The following is a 27,203-nucleotide window of genomic DNA, read 5'->3' on the forward strand; positions in this document are numbered from 1 at the left end:
GCGTAGTTTGTAGGCTATCGGCTACAGTCAGGTATTATTGGAGCCACCTAGCATAGTAGCATCGCGTTTGCAAGGCGTCACCCTCCCTTGCCTCCTCCCCACTCCTGCTCTGCTCTCTTGTCTCCGTGAGTCCGTCTTTCTCAGACTTTTCTCGTGTCAGTCAACCAACATAGTAACGCACGCCTTTCCCGTCTCAGTAACGGTAACGGCGTTGCCAAGATGAGAAAAGTAATTAATTAGATTACTCACTACTGAAGAAAATAACGCCGTTAGTAACGCCGTTATATTCTAACGCCGTTATTAACAACACTGCGAAGGAGTGGCTGCGTGAAAAGTATATCAAGGTTTTGGAGTGGCCTAGCCAGTCTCCAGACCTCTATCCAATGGAAAATCTTTGGATCGAACTGAAACTTCTTGTTTCTCAACGATAGCCCCGAAATCTGACTGATCTAGAGAAGATTTGTGTGGAGGAATGGGCCAAAATTCCTGTTGAAATATGTGAAAACCTACGAAGAACTACAAAAATCGTCTGACCTCTGTAAGTGCAAACAAAGGCTTCTGCACAAAATATTAGCACTGATTTTCTCAGGGGTACAAATACTTATGAACCTCAGTAAATTAAAAATAATTTTTTGAAAAACCATACAATATGAGTTTCGGATTTTTTTTTAGATTATGTCTTTATAAGCGGAAATTCACATATATTGATGGGCAGTAAAAACTATTATTTTAATGATTACTTTTTTTGGGGGGGAGGGGTACTTAAATAGTAAAAAATAAAAAATGAGAAATTGAAAATAATGCAAATAAAAAAGCAATCACTAATTAATAATATGAATAATTCTTACTTTTTGGGGGGGTACTTAAATAGTAAAAGATAAAAAAATGAGAAATTGAAAATAATGCAAATAAAAAAGCAATCACTAATCATAATATAAATAATTCTGGATAAAATTACAAATAATTAAAAATAATATTCAAAAAATGAATCGAAATAATATATACAATAAATAAATAGTAATATCATTAAATAAAACAATTAAACTCACAAAGCAAAGGTGATAAATAATAAAAGACCCCATTAAATAATTCGGATTCAATATTAATTTGAACGCCATTCAAAAAATTACACTGTCATAAAATATGAAAATTAGTCCAAGAAATAATTACATTTTTTATAATATGTGAATATTGTTTCCATGTCAACTTATTTCTGATTAGCCTGGAGCAAAACATCTGATGGCTTGAAATATAATAATTCACTGCTAACCCTCTCTCATCTATTGCCGTTAATGGCAGACAGGTAGTTAAGAAAAGTTGTTGCGTGTTGCTCACCTGACATATGGCCATGTCTGACTTAATTTTCCTCTCAAAGAGTTTTTTCAAACCTTCATCAAAGCGCTCAGTGGCTTCTTTAGTAAGTTTCTGAAGGCCTTTGATTTCATTTTCCAGCGACTAAAAATCACATTGATGTGTAAAAATGGGTAAACCAATAAATCCTAACAGAAGGCATTTCTTAAAAGCTGCATTTTGAATACTTTTCTGTACTTCTCCTTCTCTGTGGCGAACTCTTTGACTTTCTTTTCATATTCTTTAAATTGCTTTTTCTCCTCATCGGTCCACTCGTTGTTCGGTTTGCCCTGAATAAACTCCGGCTCGGGGACTTCCTGTGGAGTGCAATACAATAGTTCACTTCCAGTCCTTTCTTTTTTTTGCCACGTTTGTCTAATTCAACTGAGCTCGTGCAGGCAAACCCACCGCTTTCAACAGACTTTCTTTTTTCACTTCAAGAACTCCGTCCATCATGTCATCAAGAGCCCTTTCGCGTACATTGTCACTCTGAAGGAGATATAAATGCAATTGTGTGCCCAAAATTAATTGGCTTTTATTAAAGACAATCATTTGCTGTCAGCACCTCCAAGTTCAAATGGTTTGGATTTCTATTGCAGCCATTGATAGTTACTGAGTTAAAGCAACACTAGGTAACCTTTCACCATTGATAAAATATTTTTGTCGACTAAAAACTAGTTGAATGACACTTCTTTTATATCTTGAGGGGATCTGTGTCGCTTTCAGCAGCACTAATTAACTTTGAGGAGGGTGGCAGGAACCCTGCCACACAAAAAAACTACAAATGTGCTGACTGCTTTACAGCATACGCCACTTCTCCTTTTCTCCATTCATTATAAAGACGGAAGTCGATGCGAATGCTTTTGCGCAAATTCTGCAAAGATGGCAGAGCAACAAAAGAAACAAAAAGTTTTGTCTGAGGAGTGAGTGAGGCATTAACTTGACGATCTGAACGGGACAAGTCGCATAGAAGTGGACCATTCCAAATCCATTTCAAATTTGTCACTTTCGTATGTGGTTTAAATCCGATCTGAGCCACATTGTCCCAGAATGTCGCGCACGGTCTGAACTGTCAAGTCACCCAAATCGGAATTAATGCAGCAATTACGTCATTAAAGAGTGATTGAGACGGCGCGCTATGGTGGCGATGCAGCTGTGCGTTAGCGCCTAGCTTGCCTTAAACACGAATTTTTGGGAAGGGTCGGGCTTGACAACAGTCATAAAAGAATAAAAATGGGATGAGGATAAGCCTGAGAATGATCGGTTCTCTATCGTCTCTATATGAGCAATATTTCAAGATTGCTTACACGGCCCAGAGTCGGGGTAAACTGCCCATATGTGTATGTGACTTGCACAGACAGTGCGTGCCATGCGATCGATCCGTATAAACTTTGAATATAAGCCTAAACGGGGATTATTTATGTCTGTTATTTGTGTCATCTTTTTGGAAATCAAAATATGATCTCGCTGGAATGACGGATGACAGCCAGCATGTGTCGTCATTTCTTTTGATGTTTCTACGCATTTGGGTCTTGTTGCTCAGCCCGTGTCAGACTGCGAATTAGTGCCCATGCGTAATACTTGAACGGTCTCAATGGACAAAGGCAGTCTGAACGGACATGCCAAAAAAACACATATGACAAAAAAAATCTGATTTATGCATTAAGACCTGCGGTATGAACCTAGCCTTAGCCAAACGGTTGCTAACCATCGTATGCTAATATTTAACCACAAATGGAATCATTACCTTATTACTATTCTATTCATCCTATTATTATTATTAGGGCTGTCAAACGATTAAAATTTTTAATCGAGTTAATCCCAGTTTAAAAATTAATTAATCGTAATTAATCGCAATTCAAACGATCTCTAAAATATGCCATATTTTTCTGTAAATTATTGTTGGAATGGAAAGATAAGATGAGACGGATATATACTTTCAACATACTGTACATAAGTACTGTATTTGTTTATTATACCAATAAATCCAGAAGATGGCATTAACAATATTAACATTCTTTCTGTGAAAGGGATCCACGGATAGAAAGACTTGTAATTCTCAAAGGATATATGTGAGTTTGTATATAGTGACTAAATATTGCCATCTAGTGTATTTGTTGAGCTTTCAGTAAATGATACTGTAGTGACTTAACTGTTCTGCCCAAATGCATGATGGGAAGTGGTGCAACCATGACTGTGTGTGGTGGCTGCAAATGCTATATCTTCTCTGCGTGGGGTACAATACAGGGTGTGAAGAAAAAGATCAACTCCTGTCATTCTTCCCCACGTCGCTTCCCACAATATTTGTAGTTATTGTGGAATAGATGTTAGAGCTTTTGCAATTAAAAGCATGTCCTCAATGAATGTTTGTATCCACTCCACTCACTCGATGCTGCCTCGTAGCTCTGTATATAAATAAAACGGCGTCATTGTAGGCTGTCTGCGGCAATGCGTGAGTGGGTTGTGCCGCGCATGCATTAATTGCGTTAAATATTTTAACGTGATTAATTCAAAAAATTAATTACCGCCCGTTAACGCGATAAATTTGACATCCCTAATTATTATTATTATTATTATAAATGTCGTTTAATCCATCTGCAGGCGACCAGGAGATTGATTTTCGATTGACTGATGATTTTACAACACTGTGCAGGTGCGCTGGTCCTCATGGGAAACGCAGTCTTCCTTAAGGCAAAGCACTACCACTTTTGGCTACCGGCGTCGCTAAAATCGACCAATACTGAAAAGGTACCAAGTGTTGCTTTAAATAATCTCTTTCAATTTCTTGTTCTTCATGTAATTTACTGCTGGAACCAGTTTCCCTTAAATATAGACTATCTTACAGGTTGGTCCAGTCTCCAGGCCAAGAAGAATTTGGAAGAAACCACAAACAGGAGTTTAAAAAACAAAGCCACATTTATTTTGGCACACGTACCTTGGCAGCCAAGCGCTTTTGCTCCTCGAGTCTCTTTCTTTCCTCTTCCTTCTCCTGTTCTGGGGTGAGGTACTTTTCGGCCTTTATCTAATAAGTCACAAGAGAGCGTCTCACTGGCGATTACTCTTTTGCAGATAATAGAGTGAGATATTTTGTTGATGAAATGGGTCACCTCGGAGTCTTTCACGATAAACACCCTCTCGGGCACCTCTCTATCATTCAGGACGGGCTCCCACAGCTCCTCGTTGACCTCCAGTTCGTCTAGGAGCTCCTTCACTTGCTTGTTCCTCTCTTTGACGCGGTTGATCTCCTGCCCCTTTTGCTTGTACACCTTATCGAACTGGGTGTTGAGCGCTACCTTGATTCTGTAGATAACATCCTGCATGATGGGGGCAGTGAAAGGGAGAGAGGTAAGAGTGTCACTTTTGCATCAATTACGCATGTTAGTTGATGCAGTGCATCTTAGCTAACAACAAACAAGTAGTTGCAGCAGCACTCTTACCTGTGAGTGAGTAACGGTACTGGTTTTTCTCTCCCCCCTGCTGTATTTACTCAAAGATTTTCCAAACCAATTTATTATAGCCATAGGCGGATCTACTATTCAGGCGAAGTAGACGATCACCTTAGGCCCCCAACCAGTAGGGGGCCCCTAACCAGCTGCCCTTGCCCCAACGAGCAAGGGCTTGGGCCACCGGAGCCAGCAGCACCCCCAACTATTCGTCATGTATAATAGGGAATGGGACGTACTACGTCACTGTTTGGACGCGCCTCCATGCTGGCAATATGATTTACTTCTGGTTCGGCAGAGTCAATGCGGATTGTAACGTGTGGTAGTGCTAAGCTAACTCTTTCGGTGTTTTAGAAAGAAAATATGGGTGCTTATTGTTGCGTTACCGGGTGCAACAGCATCTCCTACGACAAAAAAAAGGGGTTAGGAAAAATGGACTCACTTTTCACCGTTTTCCTGCATGGAGGACCAAATATCAGATCACGAAGGTACGACGGATGGCTGGATTGCAGCGGTTCGTCGGAAAAGCATTTCTTATGATCATATTTCTGCTGGAATGAGAGTGTGTTCCTGTCATCTCTACTCTTGTAAGTTGAACGATTTATCCACTTTTGGTTTCAATACGTTTTTCTTTTTTTACACCGTTGTGTAAATCTGCCTCGGTAGCAATGCTCGCCTACTACGACCCACCAACCTGTTGTGTTCCTAGGTAAACCTGCTGACAACACATCCCGATTTGTCACCATCTCTCTTCTTGGATCATTTGACAAAGAAAATTTGTTCAATGGAGTGGTTCCATTTGTCCTGTGTCGGACTCAAACAAGCCCCTGCTGCAGACGCCATCTGGGTCTGCCCTTCTCGTCGATGAACTGCGGGCTTTTAACTTGTGAAAATGCAAGAACTGTAATGCACATATTTATTCTGCCTGGCTATTTAACTATGGCCAGTGACGTATTATTATTATTATTATTTTTTTAAACCACTTTGACAAAGACACGTTTCATTGTAATGTTGAATGTATATATTCTATTATTATTTTTAAATTATAATATTCTTATTTGCACTTATGGAGACTTTAGACTGTCAATTCAAATAGTGTTGGAAAAGTTGCAATACCTAAAATAGAAATGCAAGAACTGTAAAGTACATATTTTTACACCTTTATTTACCTAAGGCCACTGGATGCTTTTTAACTGCTTTGAAAAAATACAGGTTTTGTTGTGCTCTTGTATTTATATAGTATATAGCTTTTTATAATGTATTATGTATTATAATATTTGCTGTCCCCTGCCAGAGTGTGGGCCATTTTGTACTAAAAGGATTTTAAACTGTCAGTTCAAATACTGTGTTGGAGACTAGTACTTGCAATACTTAAAATGGAAATGCAAGAACTTTAAAGCACATATTTATCCTGTCTGGCAATTTACCCAAGGCCAGTAAATAGGGTTTTAAACTGCTTTGACAAAGACACGTTTATTGTGATCTTGTATTTGTGTATTACTTATAATTATATAATATTTGCTGCCACCGTCAGAGGGTGGGCCTTGTTTGCACTAATTTAAAGATTTTAAACTGTCAATTAAAATATCGTATTGGAGAAATTGCATTACTTGAAATAAATCTATTGCAACTTATCAGTCCCAGTTCTTGTCTACAACACTGTCCAAAAATTGTCAATGCATATTCCAAATAGAATAACAAAATTAAGTCACCTGACTTTGTAATTATTACACCTGTTTATTATGAAGACCTGAAGTAAACAACAAGCAGTTACAGTTTGTCAAGAAGTTGTTCAAGTCATGTTTTGGTATTCATATTTTATTGAATTTTCACAACAACACTTGGGATCGTGTTTGTAAGAGCAGAGCAAACTGAAGTTTCAGTGTGCACTCTTCGCCTTTCCAACCTCTCATAACGCTCCGATGTGGTGCGCTTGACCTCAGAATAACCCAAGAAGAGATATGGTGACCAATCGGGATGTGTTGTCAGCATTTCATATGCAGGTTTTCCTAGTAACACAACAGGTAGGTGAGGAGGAGGAGTAGGTTAGCATTGCTACCGAGGCAGATTTACACAACAGTAAAAAAAAACAACAAAAAAACCGGATTGAAACCAAAACGGATAAATCATTCAACTTACAAGAGTAGAGATGAGGGGAATACTCTCATTCCAGCAGAAATATGATCATAAGAAATGCTTTTCCGAAGAACCGCTGCAATCCAGCCATCAGTCGTGCCTTCGTGATCTGATATTTGGTCCTCCATGCAGGAAAACGGTGAAAAGTGAGTCCAGTTTTCCTCGCCCTTTTTTTAGTCGTAGGAGAAGCTGTTGCACCCGGTAACACAACAATACACACCCATAATTTCTTTCTAAAACACCGAAAGAGTTAGCTTAGCACGACCACACGTTACAATCCGCATTGAGTCTGCCGACCCGGAAGTGAATCATATTGCCAGCATGGAGGCGCGTCCAAACAATGACGTAGTACGTCCCATTCCCTATTATGTCAGCATACCAAACAAACAAATAACAAAACAAAAAAGAAAGCCATTTGAATGCTGCATTTATATTATCTCTCCCCCACACACCAGCATTACAATGGACTGTTCCACGACGACGGACTGAGTATCAGTCGCTTAGCTTCATTTAGCGCTGTTTAGCTTCACTTAGCTATTCGTTAGCTTCACTTAGCTCTCCCGCGTTTTTCATGCCTCTGAGCTTGCTATTTTTACAGCTCACTTGCTACTTTGCACGTCGGCTATCGTTTATTTCGAACACATGAGCTAACGTCCTCTCCATGAGAGCCAAAGTGCAGTGAGGGAGAAGTTGAGAACAGGCCGCTAATGCCTCTTTTAACTTTCTTCTTCTTCACACTGAACATAAAATACTCGACAGCACACCCTGTGGCGAAACAATGCTGTACAGTGTCAATCAGTCATACAATAACACTTAACAGGTGGTTAACACCTTTGCTAATTAAAAAAAAAAAATCTATTAGTGACACCACAAGTAATGACAAAGAATGTTTTTTTACGGAGTGTTAAGCTTTTGGTTAGCGGTTTAGCGAACGTACCTCCGGTGAACATTTCAAAATAAAAGCATGTCATGTTCGTCATGTAAATAACGATTTCTGGAGTTAATCCCACATACTTCAGAATTAATATTATAATATGTAGAGTAAATACTACAGAATACAGATTCTACACTAAAAATAGCTTTCAAATGACACTCTTTATGGCAAGTATGATTGGCAATAAATAATTATTATAAATATTATACTACTATTATATATAGTAGTATAGTATAACAATAATGCGAGCATTTTTTTTAAGAATGGTTTTGAATAATGTTGGAAAGGCAAAGTCAGTGTTCTGAATCTATTTTCCATTCTTTTGCAATAGTAAATGCTATATGCATTTAACTTCATTGTTTATTTGTGATTAATTATTGTTATTTATATGATTATTTGTACTTTAATAAAGAATTTAAGTCTTCCAAAATGGTTTTGTGAATTAACAAGCGTCAACAAAATTTCATTGATAAATCAATTTTTAAAAAAAAGAAAATTATTAGATTAGTCGACTAATCGTAAAACTAGTCGGCTGACTAATCAGGAGAAAAATTGTCGTTCAGGCCAGCCCTAGTGTACCGGAACATATTTCCTCCACCCCCTTCTCACCTTTTTAACCCCTGACCCATGAAGAGGGCCCCTGGATATGTTCGCCTTAGGCCCCAAAATTGCCAAGTCCGCCACTGATTATAGCGCCTGTCAGGCTATGTGGTGCCCTATACACAGAGCATTATGTGTGTATAGGAAGCGGTAGCTCTGATTTTACAATATCATGACATTTAAAAAGTCATTGACCCAGATTTACTAGGGTTACTCTATTATACCTCCAGTCACTCAGAACGCCTTCAAAATATAATTATGGACCTGATATATCACTTTCTTCATGTTTGCAGAATCAAATCAAAGAAGATGTGGGCTCCTTTTTTTTTTTTTCCTTAAATACCACTAGTACAGTGGTTCTTAACTGGGGTTCGATGGATCAAAACTAATAGCTCATACACGGTGAAGGTTAAGAAATGCAGAGCCCTATTTTGAATTCTGACTAAATCTAGGCAAAGTAGCGTTTTAGACCAGGTTTTGGACTGTTTTGCCCTTAATTTACAGGCTTTATTCCATTTCTTTCAAATGCTGGCCCATTATTTAATGGGAGGAGAAATGGGTTTGCTCAATGGAAGGTTGACAGGCACTTGGTATGAGGAAGTATAACAGACCTACAGACGGCGTGAACTGCATAGATAATTTAAAAAAAAAAACGCCATGAAAATAGTATGTTTAATGCAAGGATGTGACAATAAAATGAGAACATAGACATGAAAACAAAAAAGGAACATTGTGAAATAAGTTTAATTTCATTTAGCAACGTGAAAATCAACAGCATAAGGCAAAATTATTTATAGTAAATTAGAAATCCGAAAAAAATTTGAACCAGAATTCACCTAGATGTTAGCTTGATAGGTTTTTAATTCGTAAAAAAACAGCTTTATTATGAAATCCCGAAGGGTTCTGAGAATGCACCAGTGAAACTCGTGGGGTTCGGTACTTTTAGCAAAGTTAAGAACCACTGCACTAGTAGTTGTACTTTTGCTTGTTTCTTCATTTTATATTTCCCATAGTTAATACATACTTTATATTTTCTTGAGTGAACCCTAAGTGTTTACAAGAAGGTTGTTGATGCCTGTCAAGAGAGCTATTTGTCAAATTTGCCTGAGCTAATTGCATTGCTGCCAATAACTTTTTAAGTTGTTTCTTTTTTCTTACTCAAGTGGGTTTGTTCCATCTTAATTACTTAAAATGTTAATTGACTTTATTCAAAACAACACTGCAGTAGTGGGTTTTGACATCAGAGTGATTATTAGTCAAAACACAAAAACAAACAAATTTGAATATTGTTTTGTTTGTGACTTTTTGAGGTAATGTCAGGGTGGGGTGGGGGTCACCGTCTGACTGAAAAAGGTAGCAGTGAAACCACGTAACAGTCAACCATGATGCCATTTTTGTTGCTCCCAGGCACCATCTATTGTAATAAAAGTGCAACTTCACTTTAAATCACTGAATACTGTACAATACACTTGTGCAACTTCGATACAGGCCATCAAAATGTAAAAAAAAATCCATTAGTTTATATAAGCTTATTTTTATATAGTGAAACAATTCCCACCTGAAGCAGGACAATCTGGTTCATCTTCTGCTCGGTTGTATGCAGGCTAAACTGGTCGTAGAGTTGAGGGTGTGTTAGACCAAGCTCGGCAGAATAGCTGCTTGCTACGCTGCTCTGGGCCTCAGACAGATCCTCATACTCTTGCTTCAGCACAAAGTTTTTTTCCAAGTTTTTACACTTCTAAAAATACTCCATATATTAACAATATTGGATTAGGGTTCGCTTACAGCCAGTTCTTCCTTTCTCTTATTTTCAACTCTTTTAAGGGCGTCCAACTCTGATTGTGGTCGCTCTTTGAGAGGGTAGTTTGTCACCTCGTGCTCAGTGTGGAAGGCCTGTAATGACAAGTGAATGTTAGCTACTGTGCTGGCCAAAAGCATTGGAAGTCCTGCAATTCTGTCAGATAATGCTCGATTTCTCCCAGAAAATGATTGCAATTACAAATGCTTTGGTAGTACCCATAATTTCCCGAATAGAACACAGTTTCTTTCCCCAAAATCAACTTGTAAAATCATGGGTGCGCATTATACACGGGTACATGGATGGAGACAGAAATACAGTGGGGAGAAGAAGTATTTGATACACAGTCAATGGGAAATCCCATTGGCAGTGTATTTCTCCCCACTTTATAAATATATATATATATATATATATATATATATATATATATATTTATATATATATATATATTTCAAGCAACATTACCCCGTGTGACCCTTGACTTCAAATTTTGTAAAATGGCAACAATCAACAACAACAACAAAAAAGTTGACTGCGACGGCCGACGCTTCAAGGATAGGTGGAAATTGGACTATTTCTTCACTAAAATATGCAACAACTGTGTCTGCCTCATTTGCAAAGAAAGAGTCGCTGTTTTTAAAGAGTTTAATGTGAGGCGATATTACCAAACAAGACACGCTGACATGTACAACAAGATTTTAGCGAAGATACGCAGCGAGAAATTGAAGAAACTTGAAGCTAGTTTAATTTCACAGCAGCAGTATTTCACAAGATCCCGAGAATCGAAACAGAACGCCACAAAGGCTAGTTGCGAGATTGTTGAAATTATTAATAAAAAAAAAAATAATAAAGCAAATGTGACACACAGAATGGCTTGCTAAAATTTGCTTAAATATATTGTTCTACGAAAACTACGTCAGCCAAGGTCGGGCCCCACATTTTTACCACACCAAATCTGGACCTCTTTGCAAAAAGTTTGGACACCCCTGCTCTAAAGCGATGCGCGCTTTCGGTTTTCCGACTTCTAGCCTCACTTTTATTTTACCGTATATATCCATGGAAGAAACATTTAATCATCATGATGAAATGAGCAAGTTATACAGCAGCCTTTAAAAGAAAAGCCACATCTGATTTGTTTTCTCCTGGATTCTGGTAAGTTGGAGAAGTTGTCAAATCATATTATTACCGTACATATTGTCAGTTTACGGTAATGTTTTGAACTACCAATGTGCTATGCTTGTGCTGTGTTTCACCAGTCAGTAAAATGACATTTCTGTATCTGTACACGAATAATAATAATACATTTAATTTATAACGCACTTCACATTTGAAAAACAAATCTCAAAGTGCACATTACCATGTAATAAAATAAAAAGACTAAGATTAAAAGAGTAAAAGCAATAATAGACAGAAACATAGATAAAATCAGATGGAAATCAGATAAAATAAGATGGATAAAATTAGCCAGGGTAAGCTTTTTTAAAAAGGTAGGTTTTTAGTCCTTTTTCAAAGGCATCCACTGTCTGCGGGGCTCTGAGGTGGTCTGGGAGGGCGTTCCATAGATGTGGAGCAGAAGCTGCAAAGGCCCTGTCGCCCATAGTCTTGAGCCAAGTCCTGGGCGGGAGTAGACGGTGCAGTTGGCCTGACCGGGTTCTGGCTGAAGTATTTGGTGTGAGGAGTTTGGTGAGGTAGGTGGGGGCTACACCGTGTAGACAGTGATGGGTGTGAAAGAGGATTTTGAATTCAATACGGAGGTGAACAGGGAGCCAGTGTAGAGAACATTCTTCCAAAATGTTTTTGGCTTTTTTAGGTAAGTTTTGGCAAACTCCAGCCTGGCTTTTTTATGTCTCTGGGTCAAAAGTGGGGTCCTCCTTGGTATCCTACCATAGAGTCCCTTTTCATTCAGACGCCGACGGATAGTGCGCGTTGACACTGTTGTACCCTCGGACTGCAGGACAGCTTGAACTTGTTTAGATCTTAGACGAGGTTCTTTATCCACCATCAGCACAATCTTTTGTTGAAATTTCTCCTCAATTTTTCTTGTCGGCCCACATCTAGAGAGGTTAGCCACATTGGCATGGGCTTCACACTTATTGATGACACTGCGGACGGTAGACACAGGAACATTCAAGTCTTTGGAGATGGACTTCTAGCCTTGAGATTGCCCATGCTTCCTCACAATTTTGCTTCTCAAGTCCTCAGACAGTTCTTTGGTCTTCTTTCTCTTCTCCATGTTCAATGAGGAACACACAAGGACGCAGGACAGAAGTTGAGTCAACTTTAAACCATTTTAACTGGCTGCAAGTGTAATTTAGTTATAGCCACCACTTGTTATGTGCAACAGGTAAGTAAAAGGTGCTGTTAATTACTCAAATTAGAGAAGCATCACATGATTTTTCTAAGGGTGCCAATACTTTTATCCAGCCCATTTTTGGAGTTTTGTGTAAAATGATAATTAGGGGTGTGACAATATATCGAAATGGTGATATATCGTGATACTTTGTATCCCAAAAGGTTATCAATATGCTCCTGCCAAGAATCGAAATATCGTTCTAAAAAGGTGTCAATATCTAAAAAAAATGAAAATGAACTAACAAGTTGTTATCAAAATCTTCCACCATAATAGTGTCTCAATTAACTCTAAGGCTGCATTGACAGTGCTTGACGCCCAATCCATTTAGACTGGGAACGTTCGTTCATTCAAAACCTGAGCGCTCAGTCATTCTGTCCGATTTTCAGGGCATTTACAGGTCACTTGCTGTTCATTTACAGGTCATTTCCTGTTGAGTTTGAGTCACTGCCTATTCATTTGGGTGATTCCCAGGTCACTTCCTGTTCTGTAACGCAAAATAAACAGGAAGTGACCCATAAAATACCCCAAAATCAACAGGAAGTAACTGAAAATCAACAAGTAGATGACCTTAAATGGCTCAAAATTACCTCATAGCCTGGCATTGGCTGCCACTGACGGCCATAGACGTTCAATCCGTTTGAAGTGGGAGGGATGGCAGCGAATGAACAAGTGTTCATTCGCTGCCACCCTCCCACTTCAAATGGATTGGACTTCTACTAGTGATAAACTCATTCCAATTCACAGCAGGAGCTTGTTTTCCTGTTTATTAGTTGTTTGTTGAATATCCAAGAATGATTTCCTGACCAATGTATCGTTAACCGCTGTATCGCCATATCGTCAGATCATCATTATCGTTAGCTTTGTATCGTATCGTGATGTACCAAGAGGTTCCCACTCCCAATAATAATGATTTAAGTTTTTTTCCCATTCTCTTTTGTCTTTTTTCAATGCAAGCAAAATAAATGAAGCTATTACTACCAAAGCATTTGTAATTGCAATTATTTTCTGGGAGATATTGAGCATTATCTAACACAATTGCAGGGGTGCCAATACTTTTGGCCAGCACTGTACACTCAATGTCATTTGAGCGTCCTTGAGAACAGGTTTCATACCTTTACAGCTCTGTCTTTAACTTTCAGAGAATCCCAGCAATCTCTCTTGATGAGATCACGCTTGTAGCATCTCTCCAAAATCTCCATCTCAATTCGATCTCTCACCTGCCGTCAAGCATCGCATCAAAAGCAGTATCTGAGATGAACATTTATTGTTCAGTGTTACCCTGGAAACTTCCTCCTCCATCGTGGCATCGTGCATCTTTTGTCTCTGGTCGTCTACGTTGAACTCCTTCAGCTCAAGTCGCTCGATTTCCGGAACTGTCTCATTTTCCAGGATCATCTCTTTGATCTGATGGAGATGAAAGATGGAATCTTTCCATTTATCAGTGTCTTACTTAAGCTTAACTTGAGTTTCCACTCACAGTGCTGCGAATCTCCTCCATCCTGGCCAGCAGATTTTCCTTTGTTTCAGAATAGTTTTCATAGTCTTTGCTTAGATCCTGTTTAATAATCAATTCAAAAACAAAATGCTGTTTGATGCATAAGTTACAAGAATGACTACAGACAACCTCTGGGATAAAGCAGAGGTAGAAATCGCAAAACAGTGACTACAACAGACAGGAATACATTTTACCTCAGTTTCTGGCGAATCTGTATTAACATCATCCATAGTGGACTGAACTGTTTCACCACTTCAGCATTCAAGTGTCTGATTCTATACAAGACCTGTAGGGAAACACACATACAGTGAGGAAAATAAGTATTTGAATACCCTGCCATTTTGCAAGTTCTCCCACTTAGAAATGACGGGCAGGGTTTTTTTTTTTTAACAATGTATTTGTATTATACTGCTGCAAATACAGTGCCTTGCAAAAGTATCCGGCCCCCTTGAATCTTGCAACCTTTCGCCACATTTCAGGCTTCAAACATAAAGATATGAAATTTACATTTTTTGTCAAGAATCAACAACAAGTGGGACACAATCGTGAAGTGGAACAACATTTATTGGATAATTCAAACTTTTTTAACAAATAAAAAACTGAAAAGTGGGGCGTGCAATATTATTCGGCCCCTTTACTTTCAGTGCAGCAAACTCACTCCAGAAGTTCAGTGAGGATCTCTGAATGATCCAATGTTGTCCTAAACGACCGATGATGATAAATAGAATCCACCTGTGTGTAATCAAGTCTCCGTATAAATGCACCTGCTCTGTGATAATCTCAGGGTTCTGTTTAAAGTGCAGAGAGCATTATGAAAACCAAGGAACACACCAGGCAGGTCCGAGATACTGTTGTGGAGAAGTTTAAAGCCGGATTTGGATACAAAAAGATTTCCCAAGCTTTAAACATCTCAAGGAGCACTGTGCAAGCCATCATATTGAAATGGAAGGCGCATCAGACCACTGCAAATCTACCAAGACCCGGCCGTCCTTCCAAACTTTCTTCTCAAACAAGGAGAAAACTGATCAGAGATGCAGCCAAGAGGCCCATGATCACTCTGGATGAACTGCAGAGATCTACAGCTGAGGTGGGAGAGTCTGTCCATAGGACAACAATCAGTCGTACACTGCACAAATCTGGCCTTTATGGAAGAGTGGCAAGAAGAAAGCCATTTCTCAAAGATATCCATAAAAAGTCTTGTTTAAAGTTTGCCACAAGCCACCTGGGAGACACACCAAACATGTGGAAGAAGGTGCTCTGGTCAGATGAAACCAAAATTAAACTTTTTGGCCACAATGCAAAACGATATGTTTGGCGTAAAAGCAACACAGCTCATCACCCTGAACACACCATCCCCACTGTCAAACATGGTGGTGGCAGCATCATGGTTTGGGCCTGCTTTTCTTCAGCAGGGACAGGGAAGATGGTTAAAATTGACGGGAAGATGGATGCAGCCAAATACAGGAACATTCTGGAAGAAAACCTGTTGGTATCTGCACAAGACCTGAGACTGGGACGGAGATTTATCTTCCAACAGGACAATGATCCAAAACATAAAGCCAAATCTACAATGGAATGGTTCAAAAATAAACGTATCCAGGTGTTAGAATGGCCAAGTCAAAGTCCAGACCTGAATCCAATCGAGAATCTGTGGAAAGAGCTGAAGACTGCTGTTCACAAACACTCTCCATCCAACCTCACTGAGCTCGAGCTGTTTTGCAAGGAAGAATGGGCAAGAATGTCAGTCTCTTGTTGTGCAAAACTGATAGAAACATACCCCAAGCGACTTGCAGCTGTAATTGGAGCAAAAGTTGGCGCTACAAAGTATTAACGCAAGGGGGCCGAATAATATTGCACGCTCCACTTTTCAGTTTTTTATTTGTTAAAAAAGTTTAAATTATCCAATAAATTCTGTTCCACTTCACGATTGTGTCCCACTTGTTGTTGATTCTTGACAAAAAAATTAAAATTTTATATCTTTATGTTTGAAGCCTGAAATGTGGTGAAAGGTTGCAAGGTTCAAGGGGGCCGAATACTTTTGCAAGGCACTGTAAGTATTTGAACACCTGAAAAAAATTAATGTTAAGATTTGGTACAGTAGCCTTTGATTACAATTACAGAGGTCAAACGTTTCCTGTAACTTTTCACCAGGTTTGCACAGACTGCAGCAGAGATTTAGCACCACTGCTCCACACAGATCTTCTCTAGATCAATCAGGGTTCTGGACGGTCATTGAGAAACACAGAGTTTGAGCTTCCTCCAAAGATTTTCTACTGAGTTTGGGTCTGGAGACTGGCTAGGGCCCTTCAGAACGTTGATATGCTTTTTACGAAGCCACTCCTTGGTAATTCAGGCTGTCTGCTTTAGGCCATTGTCAATTGACCATACATGGCCCTGGTCATCCTCTCAGTATACAGTGCAGTCGCCCAGTCCCATTTGCAGAAAAACACCCCAAGAACATGATGCTACCACACACATGCTTCACAGTAGGGATGGTGTTCTTGAGATGGTACTCATCATTCTTCTTCCTCCAAACACTATAAGTGGAAAAAAAATCCATTTTAATTTCATATGACCACATGACTTTCTGCCATGACTCCTCTGGATCATCCAAATGGTCATTGGCAAACTTAAAACGGGCCTGCAAATGTGCTGGTTTTAACAGGGAAACAGGGATTTTAAATCATGACGTCTTAGTGTATTATCAACAGTAACCTTGGAAATGATGGTCCCAGCTCCTATCAGGTCATTGACCAGCTCCTCCTGTGTAGTTCTTGGCTGATTCCTCACAATTCTTAGGCTCATGGAGACCCTACAAGGTAGCTGTTGTATGGAGCCCCAGTTTGAGGAAGATTGACATTCATGTTTAGCTAGGGTCTTATATCCCCAAGCTGCTTGGAAATTGCCCCGTAACCAGGGGCGGACTGGGACTAAAAAGCAGCCCTGGAGTTTGACTCAGCCCAGCCCACAAGAATCGCTGTACACAGACCCTCTAGGGAGTTCTGGGGGCATGCCCCCCCCCCCCCCCCCCCGGGAGGATTTAAAAAAATATTTTATTGTAAAATGCATCAATTTCGTTCACTTTGAGAGAAAAATGAAGAAAATGTGTCTAGACCAGACATGTCCAAAGTCAGGCCTGGGGGCCAAATGTGGACTGTGGACAAATTTCATCCGGCCCCCAGCCTCTGTCATAAAATCAATAACGTCTGGCCCACACACAGACTTAATAAATTGGTCAGCAGCACTGCTACCAGCATATGAAGTAGCTTACACACTAAATGCTGCTCCTCATTTAACCACTAAAAGGCAGCGGCACTCCACGCAACATTACCCCGTGTGACCCTTTACTCCGAATTTTCTAAAATGGCGACAATCAACAAAAAGAAAAAAGGAAGTTGATTGCGATGGCTGACGCTTCAAGGACAGGTGGAAATTGGACTATTTCTTCTCTAAAATACGCAACAACTGTGTCTGCCTCATTTGCAAAGAGCGTTCAATGTGAGGCGATATTACCAAACAAGACAGGCTGACATGTATGACAAGATTACAGGGAAGATACATAGCGATAAACTGAAGCAACTTGAAGCTAGTTTAATTTCACAGCAGCAGTATTTCACAAGAGCCCAAGATTTGAAAGAGTAAGCCACAAAGGCTGGTTGCGAGATTGTTGAAATTATTAATTCAAAAAAATAATAAAGCAAATGTGACACACACAATGGCTTGCTAAAATTTGCTTAAATATATTGTTCTACGTAAAGGACGTCAGCCAAGGTCGGCCCCCCACATTTTTAACACACCAAATCTGGCCCTATTTGCAAAAAGTTTGGACACCCCTGGTCTAGACTGTGACTGTCTGACTTGGGGCACTCAAAGTACTACAAGGATGAACTGTAGTTGGATTCATCTTCTGCCCTAGCTCTATAATCAACCTGAATAAACAAATAAAATAATTTATTTTTTAAAGCAAGTTTTATGTATTCAATTGATTATAATAACACCTATCCCGTGTCTATAAAATGACTTCATTGTTTATGCCATAATTAATCTTGCCACACAAATAATACATTTCAATGAAAATACAATAAACATTTCAAGACAAATCCTGCAACCTTTATTGGAAACTATTAACCAGAAAACAAAACGATATATAAATGATTAAAAATATATATCAATTTAACTACCTAAACTTGAAAGTAAAACCATTCATTTTATTAACATTTTGTTATATTACTTCTGACTTAATATTGCTGCTGCGTGTGCATACGTTGTTTTACAGCTAAAATGTTTGCCAATTGCTAATATACCTAGCAAGTAACCCTCTCCATCTCAACCCGGTGGCAACTAGAAAGTCCGCCAAAGCTCTTATCGCTCTATTCTGCCCCTTCGTGGGCCACAAGTCTTTCAGCCAGGTGCATTGCTGCCACCTGTCGGATTGGATGCGAACTGTAGATAATCACAGAGTATAGAGGGGATAAAAACAGTGATGTGTATGTATGGCGGCCGCCGGCCGTCCAGAGCACCGGCCATTCTGTGATCCTCCAGAAGCTACAGATTACCAGTCCGCCCCTGCCTGTGACCCTTTCCAGCCTTGTAGAGGTCTACAATTCTGTCTCTGGTTTCTTCTGACAGCTCTTTGGTCTTGACTATTGTGGTAATTGGAGTCTTCCCGATTGTAGGGGGTGGACAGGTATTTATATACTGCTAACCGCCTCCAACAGGTCAAAAAGGTCAGACTCAAAAAGTCTACCTCCACTCCACGTATTTGCTGGGAGTTTTTAAAGGTGATTAACAAGTCTTTGAGGCTCCCAGTTCTAGCTAATAGACCGGTGTTCAAATACTTGTTTGGAGCTGTATAATACAAATAAATTGTTTAAAAAATCATACACTGTGATTTCTGGCTTTTTCCCCCTTTAGATCGTCTCTTCCGGTGGACAAGCACCTACCACGAAAATTTAAATCCCGCCTATCATTTCTAAGTGGGACAACTTGCAAAATCGCAGGTGGCTTACTTATTTTCCTCACTACATTATAATAAATGTTATCTCATTGGCTGCCATTCACGATGATAAAATAGCCAATCCATCTGGCATCTTTCCGTTCAAATAGAGTGGACGTCTATGCTATCCAATAAGTTAAAATGATTCAAAATTTAACCGAACAAACACCAGTACAGTCAATGGGACAGTATTTAAAACAGAATGCATACACACAATCCACACACTGCTGTTGTACATTTCTCATCGTTTTGCTTCCCCTCATTTCACCACTAGATGTCGTTAAAACTTGAAGCCTACGAGGGAAACGAGTAACCTATCTTTGGTTCCACGCCATAGCGCATTTGCACAAAATTAGCTGAATATTGTAACGCTTGGCAGGGCAGGATGAGCGCATAAAAGGCAAAAAAAGGAAGCAGACGTCCACCCATGCACTTTTAATAGTCAAAAATAACTCCAGCTCAACCACTCGGAGCTCAGCGGTACACACACACGCGTTCCCAGACGAACTCCCACAACACAAGTAAGCAATTACAGAAGAAGAACATATACAACATAAATAAAGCAGCGCCACCGCGCGGTGGACGTCGGGAGGAAGACCACTCAAGGAGGTGACTTACAATATGCACTGGGACAGCTACACTACAGCATCTAAAAACAAAAGTGACAGGAACTGACATTACTGTGGGGGAGAAAAGGGTTTGGTTTCACACTTGCTATAAATCAACCACCAGAGGGCGTTGTTGCCCAATATTCACAAAAAGTTCTAGTTTTTAGTGTACTGTAGTGTTAAGATACCAATCATTTTGAGATAGAAGGTTGTTACTTTTTTAATAGTCAATTTCAAAATTATTTCAGTGTATTTATGTCAAGAGCCAACCTAATAAAGAATACACCATACGCTATGCGCGTTTTTATTATCGACCACACGATACTACGAGACAAGATTATTAGCTCACAATACTACTTGAAAACAAAAAAACGGGAACTTCCACGGTTTTTGAAAGCAAAAATCCAATGCAAACTGGTGAGTGCAGCGAAACAACACAAGGTTAAACGGTCAACTGTCAAATACTGTAAATGAGAAATACCAGATACTCAAATCTCGATTGCGAAAGTCCAACAGTTCCATCTTTTTTGTTGTTGTCGTTATAATTGAAGATGGCGCGGCCACAAAAATGAAACTTAAAAAAAAGAAAAAAAAGGGAAAAAAATGGAAACAAGACAACCAACTAATAAGTGAGTCTAAAGTGGCAACACAACAATAAAAACTAAATTCTGTAATATATCTGATGCCGTAACTTCTACGAGATAACCTACTTTGTGAGAATCTTACGCCTAAAACGGCGAATTGATCGCCACCTTGTGCGTATCCTTGGAAACGAGAAACACGATCTCTGCCCCGCCCCCTTGAACCCTTATTGGTTGGTTCATTTTACCGGAAGTAGCTCAAAATTACATAATTTCAACTCGGGGTTATTTTATCCTCAAATTTCCCGTTTCTTCCCGTCAACCGAACCCTTTCACTGTTAAAATGACAAGTGGAAAGTGTGTCTCCAAAGGTAAGACATTTAATATGGTTTTATGTTTTGCAAAATCGGTTCTTTTGCAACGTAGGTTCGACAAGACATGCATGTGACACGGCAAGGAAACTGGAAGTGCCCTATCTTCCGTTTTAAGTGTGATTTATAAAAACGTTCGTACAAAAAATTAGGACAAATTACATTTAACTAGGCGTGGGCCTTGAATATAACTTTTATGCTTGTGTTGTTTTAGGCTTAAGAAACGAATGCTACTTGAATATGCTTTAAAACGTGCTTTTGAAATGATCCTAAAGGTTTATGGATTTGCAAATTTAAGTCATCATGTAGTCAATCAATCAATCAAATTTATTTATATAGCCCTTTACAAAACCCAGAAGGCCCTCAAAGTGCTTTACAAAAATACATTACTCAAGATTAGGGCTGCAGCTATCAAATGTTTTAGTAATTGAGTAATCGACTGAAAATTCTATCGATTAATCGAGTAATCGGTTAAAACATATATATTTTTAGGTGAAGAGCAATTGTAAATATACATGAGAAAATCAGACATTTCATCTAATATTTAACCATTTTCAGACAATGTCTTTATTTTCGATGTACATTGTTGAAAACAGCCAACAATTGCATCTCAGATGCAACTAGAATAAAAAAAAAGACTAATTCACTGCTTTCACTCAAAAAACTTCTAGATCTTATAAAATATATATATATATATATATATATATATATATATTTCTTACCTAAAAATGCCATTACGCTTGATAACACACATCGCTTAAAAGTTAGGTGTTTTTTACCACGTGTTTCAATTGAATTTCTATTTGTGTTGAGCTATTTTTAAGTTCTAGTTAAGTTTTAAGTTAGTGTAAACTGTAAGTCCTGATAGGATTTTGAGTTTTTGCAATGTTCAAAATAATTATGATACCTGCTGTATTGGAGCACATTAGGGACCAGTGATACTTGGTGTTTTATCCAGCAATGACTACTGAGCTAAAATTGACAGTTAGCATTATTAAGTTTTTATTTTACACCCTCATCACTCTACAGCGCTATGTTTTCACAGATTAAATAAAGCCTGTATGTAAGACACGTTAGCCACGCATCGACAGTGGTCATAAATAATAGAAACCCCGCCCTCCGCTGGGCTAACGTTACGTGAGTAAGGGACAGTAACTTTAAACTTATTTATTAGTGCTTAGAAGTCTACTGCTTTAGGATGGCCGCTGTTTACTAACGCCACTGACTATGTCATTTCGCATCTAGTTCAACATACATGTGATCTCTATGAGACGCATCAGACGCTACCTGCTACTACCGTAGCATCATGCGGGCTAGTTTTTAGCAACGTCGGCGTCGTTTGTAGCGGCTGTCGGCTGCTGTAAGTTTTTATTTATTTATTTATTTTTCTTCTTCCTCTACGCACGTGACATCAGCGCGTTGTCCCGCATTAAAAGTAGTCCAGGCAAAACGTGATGCTTAGAGCTGTCAAAATTAAACGATTATTCGAGGTGAATAAAATTACTCGGATCAGTTTTTAAACTCGAGTTACTCGACTTGCTCGAGTATTTGTTTCAGCTTTACTCAAGATAAATAAAAGGCAGGAAAGTATTATACAATGACATTAAGAAAAACAAATAAATGAAACGAAAAAAAAACGCACCGCAATAGAAGTCCAGCAAATAAACCAATAAAACCGATAAAGTGAAAAACATTTAAAACCCTGAAGCAAATAAAACCAGGCTATCCTAATCTGTATAAAAGGCGAGTCTAAAAAAGTGTGTTTTTAACCGAGACTTAAAAAGACCTAGATCCGTAGTGGTGCCGATTTCAGGGGTAAGGGTATTCCACAGCCTAGGGGCAGTAACCGCAAAAGATCGGTCTCCCCACTGTTTAAGTTTTGACCTCGGAACATATAAAAGAAGCTGGCCGGTCGAACGAAGAGTCCTGCTAGAGTTACGGAAGGTTAAAATTTCCGATAAATAAGATGGAGCCTCGCCATTCATAAAATTAAAAGAAGAATAGAATTAAAAACAAACAGTAAAAGTTTGAAATCAATTCTAATGGACTGGAAGCCAGTGGAGTGATGATAGCACGGGGGTAATATGCTCACGTCTAGGTGCACCTGTTAAAAATCGAGCAGCAGCATTTTGAACAAGTTGCAGACAAGAAATTGAGGACTTGGGGAGGCCAACATAAAGTGCTTTGCAGTAGTCCAGCCTTGAGCTTATAAAAGCGTGAATTGCTTTTTCAAGGTCGTGGTGACTAAGAAAAGGCTTCGGAGCTGGAAAAAACTTGCTCTTACAACAGAACTTATTTGCTTTTCAAAGGTTAGCCTGCTATCGAATATCACTCTGAGATTTTTAACGTGTCTTAAAAATGTCAGCCGGAGCGCCAGAGTTGGGCTCAAGGGCATTCAGCATAGAAGGTGTGCCAAAAGTAATAAATTCAGTTTTGCTCTCGTTAAGATGTAAAAAGTTTTGTGCAAAAGCCACTGTTTCACATCAGATATGCACTATCTACAGTATATATATTATATATGATATATCTATATATATATATCAGATATGTAGTGTTGAATTAAAAAATGCATATATATGTTTTCCCAGGGTGTGCTGCGCCTGGGCCCGTGCCAGCCGGTTCCATCAGACTGTACAGCATGAGGTTCTGCCCTTTTGCTCAGAGAGCTCGACTGGTGCTGAACGCCAAAGGGATCAAGTAAAAACAAGTGATTCACGCACTTTGTTTGATTTTAAGTCAATAACTTTTCTCGTTTTGTATACTAGGCATGATATTGTCAATATCAACCTTAGAGACAAACCCGATTGGTTCCTGGAGAAAAACCCCCTCGGTCAAGTGCCCACTCTGGAGACATCAGCAGGGGAAGTGATATACGAGTCCCCTATCACCTGCGATTACCTGGATGAGGTGTATCCGGAGAAGAAGCTGCTTCCTGAAACTCCTTTGGGGAAAGCTCAGCACAGGATGATGCTGGAGAATTTTTCCAAGGTATTTGAAACACTGGGAAGTGAAACCTTAAAAGCTGAATATAATGCATTCTATACCTCAAGGTCAATTTACCATAGTGTTTCAAATACAATCTGATTTTGTAACAGATAGCACCATTAACCTACAAGATCCCATTGGGCAGACTGAAAGGCGAGGATGTTTCCGGGCTCCATGCTGAACTGAAGCAGAAGTTCTGCATTTTAAACAAGGTTTGTTAACAATATCACCACAGTTAGTTTTATTTTTGAATAGTGATCTTTAGGCACATGACAAAAATATTTGTGTTTTCCAGGAACTGGCACAAAAGAAGACAAAGTTCTTTGGTGGCGATTGTGTCGGCATGACTGATTACATGGCGTGGCCGTGGTTTGAGAGGCTGGAGGCGTTTGAGTTGGAAGAGTGAGTCATCCCCCCCAATGTGCACACGCCAATAAATTAACAGAATTGGAATTTGGATTAAAAAGGTTTTTTACCTCACAGTTGCTTGGACGGTTCACCTGAGTTGAAGGCGTGGGTGGAGCGTATGTTCAAGGATCCTGTTGTCAAAGCCAGCGGACACAGCGTGGAAACTTACAAGGACTACTACAAGACCTACCTGGAAGGCAAACCCAATTTTGACTACGGTCTGTAGAGTAGAAACAACAGAGACCTACACACAACCCATCCAGGTTTTTATTAGATATGATTTGAACACACATATTCCTAAATAAAACTTGTTGTCTGGTACTATTTTTTTTAATCATGTGCTGAATCACATGTTGTGAGGCAAAATCTTTTCTTTGTATGTTATGAGTTTGAAGGAAGCCAGTTGAGCTCAGATGATCTTTGACAGACTTTCTTTAATCATGTGAAGACTCACATTCTTGATTGACACTTGCTTTACTCCATACTTTATGGCCAGTTAATCTTTACTAATGTGCTGAGTCTCAACTTTTGTTGGGGGAAACCGGTTTTTCAACTTTGTGTTGTTTGACAGTTTTCTCTTCTTTACTCATGCATGCTTTGTATCCAAAACCAATCAAACATTGAAGGGGAACGAATTAAACTGGAACTGATCTGAGAAGAGGCAGAGAGAAGTCTTTACCTGCAAAAGATGATTGAAAACACTTGCCACGTTTACATGGAGCCAAATATTCCAATTACAATCGGTTTAGATGTTCAAACCGAATAAATGCGTTCCATATAAACACCTCATTCGGAATGAACAGGCCCAAACCGAATGGAATTTCATTCCGATTCACAGGGGTGGAATATTCCCTTTCCCAAACCGATTAGAAGTAAAATCATATCATGTAAACAGGGAAGCGGAATGGTGTCTGGTTGCGTTCTTTCTGCACATGCTCTGTACTGACGTGGTGACGTCACTTGGTGACGTAAATAACGTCACTTGCAACATGGCTTCCAAGCACAGCGCACCTAATTGGAGTCCGGTGGAAATATTGTATTTAATTCAAACTTTAAAAGAATTGAATATAATTGCTCGCTTAGACGGGCGTAAAACGAGGAACAGTGAACTATTTTAAAAAGTTCACGAGAGGTTACACGAAGCCGGAATGGACCGGAGCGTTGACCAGATTAGAAATGGTGGAAAACGCTGACAACCGGCTACTACAAGGCAAAAGAGCAAAATAGCAGAAGCGGATACGACCCCACAAACACAACAAGTGGGTTAAAGTTAAAACCGCAGCACTCTGACGATCGATCTCCATGTTTTGCAACGTGACGCTTTGTTTTGATTAATCTGCGCATGTCAGACGGCAGTTGTCATACGTCCTTTCGGAATAAAGGCAGACACATGTAAACGCTGGATCGGAATAGATGAAGTGACATGTAAACAGCTGATCTGAAATTTCCATTCGGAATGATTTGAATCGGTATGAATAAAAGTCAGCATGTAAACGTGGCTACTGATGTGTAACACATTTTCAACAAAAGCATGTATATATTTTTTCAAATTGCATCTTTTAAAAAAAACGATTAAAAAAAAAATCTTTTAAATTTGTTAAAATGCTTTTTAATATAAGCGTCCAAATCTCGCTAAAGAAATGATGTAAGAACAATTGCGACCAATGATTGGTCAGGTCTATAATCAAAATTTTTGCTTTTAATTATCTAAACTAAAATAACTGGCAACATTTAACTTGCTTCCTAACGTAAGAAACAGACAAACAGTATACTATCACTACTAAATAAAACCCAGATATCATGTGTTGTAATGTAATGTGATGTAAATGGAAAATAGAAACATGCTACACACAAAAAAAGATGAATAATTATATGGCGGAAAACACTCAGGTGACTTGAAGTTCTGCTCTGAGACCCCCAATTTGACCAAATTTCAGAATTGTCCGATATGCATGTGTGATACATCATTGGAAAGCTTAAAATCTTAATTTTCTGGGGGAAGACAAATTTTGAACAGGAGGGCATTTAAAAAAAAATAATAATAATTTAAACAGCAAAACCCTATCTGGAGGTGTGAGCACGCGAGAGCAGAATTACAGACACCGTGACTTTAAAGCAGTAATGTGAAGTAATTTCTTCACATGCCAAATAGGGTCACAAGTAAAGTAATTAAACATTGTCCAACAAATAAAGCATGAAAAAAATATATGTTGTATATTTGACAAAATAATCGCGTTTCCGAAGTTCGAGCCTGAAAGGGGACGAACCTGGAAGTGATAAGTCACACCGGGAACGCGATGGCAGCTCCGTACATACGGCCGCCATACAAAGCCCTTCAAACAATGATTCAAACAGCGATATAAGCGATAGATCGAGCGCAAGGGAGGAGATCCAAGTTTTTGAAGAGTTGTTGGAAGAAGAGGAGCTTGGAATTTTATGTTGGACCTAACATGTATTAGCCAGACGCTAATCAGGATGCAAACAATGTGCCTGGACTACCTGACATGGAATGGATACAAGACCCATCGAGATTACAACATTGGTAAGATATAGGCTGTTATTATTTTCATGATTTGAAGATGCAGGCATTTGCACATAATTTTATGTTTTGTGTCTATCTGATGACATTGTTAAAAAAAATAATAATCAGACTTCATGTTCATTTTGGCAGATCCGGCAGCTCTCGTGCATGTAAAATAATAATATAAAAATGTTGGGGGGAAAGAAGGAGATGAGTCGTTGTTATATCTTGACCGAGTGACCCACACGACACCTTTATTGGCTTTTACAACTTTACTCAACATCTTGCCAAGTGACTCTGAACAACTTTTCTCTCTTTTAGTCAAGGAGTAAGGTACAAACAATAACACATCTAAATGACATGCGTACCCTCTACTGGTGAACTCCCGTATTACAACTAACACAATAATATCCACTATATCACAGTCGTCGATGGCTTTCTCCACTTTATTGTGGTAACAATAAGAAAACAAAATAATAGCAGACTGCCACCACATTCGACCGCGAAGTTTTGCTTCTCGCTGATCTCCTCCTCGCCTCCTACTCCCAGCGTCTCTTAAACGGTTCGTGCATAGTGTCTTGTTATGAGTTTTTTGTTTACAAATGTATTGAACACACGACGTGC

General features: G+C 39.1%; 2 protein-coding genes across 9 annotated transcripts in view; one reads left to right on the plus strand and one right to left on the minus strand.

Annotated features, from left to right (window-relative positions):
• Positions 1-20,528, minus strand: part of cfap43 (cilia and flagella associated protein 43) — a 34,955-nt gene extending 14,427 nt beyond the window's left edge. Inside the window, exons 1-14 of one of the 7 annotated variants that reach the window (XM_057848831.1) lie at positions 20,195-20,527; positions 19,724-19,754; positions 16,586-16,646; positions 14,304-14,395; positions 14,092-14,169; positions 13,893-14,018; positions 13,727-13,831; positions 10,249-10,356; positions 10,022-10,165; positions 4,458-4,664; positions 4,286-4,372; positions 1,759-1,839; positions 1,539-1,667; positions 1,336-1,455 (exon numbers count right to left, since the gene is read on the minus strand). In XM_057848831.1, coding sequence (XP_057704814.1) covers positions 1,336-1,455; positions 1,539-1,667; positions 1,759-1,839; positions 4,286-4,372; positions 4,458-4,664; positions 10,022-10,165; positions 10,249-10,356; positions 13,727-13,831; positions 13,893-14,018; positions 14,092-14,169; positions 14,304-14,339 — 1,221 coding nt within the window. In that variant the 5' untranslated portion in view covers positions 14,340-14,395; positions 16,586-16,646; positions 19,724-19,754; positions 20,195-20,527. Of the gene's footprint in view, positions 1-1,335; positions 1,456-1,538; positions 1,668-1,758; positions 1,840-4,285; positions 4,373-4,457; positions 4,665-10,021; positions 10,166-10,248; positions 10,357-13,726; positions 13,832-13,892; positions 14,019-14,091; positions 14,170-14,303; positions 14,396-16,585; positions 16,647-19,723; positions 19,786-20,194 lie in introns of all 7 variants that reach the window. The other 6 variants (XM_057848833.1, XM_057848827.1, XM_057848829.1 and 3 more) reach the window with 6 other exon arrangements.
• Positions 20,525-24,392, plus strand: LOC130923271 (glutathione S-transferase omega-1-like). Of its 2 annotated transcripts, none has more exons than XM_057848834.1 (6): positions 20,525-20,665; positions 23,254-23,362; positions 23,431-23,653; positions 23,761-23,862; positions 23,946-24,052; positions 24,134-24,392. In XM_057848834.1, the coding sequence occupies exons 1-6, from the start codon at positions 20,638-20,640 to the stop codon at positions 24,282-24,284; spliced, it is 720 nt and encodes a 239-aa protein (XP_057704817.1). In that variant the 5' UTR covers positions 20,525-20,637; the 3' UTR covers positions 24,285-24,392. The 2 variants fall into 2 exon arrangements, with proteins under 2 accessions (XP_057704817.1, XP_057704818.1); XM_057848835.1 differs by having other exon boundaries at positions 23,458-23,653.
• Positions 24,393-27,203: the final 2,811 nt, after the last annotated feature.

Source organism: Corythoichthys intestinalis, chromosome 10 (genome assembly GCF_030265065.1).
Source record: "Corythoichthys intestinalis isolate RoL2023-P3 chromosome 10, ASM3026506v1, whole genome shotgun sequence".
Classification (NCBI taxonomy): domain Eukaryota; kingdom Metazoa; phylum Chordata; class Actinopteri; order Syngnathiformes; family Syngnathidae; genus Corythoichthys; species Corythoichthys intestinalis.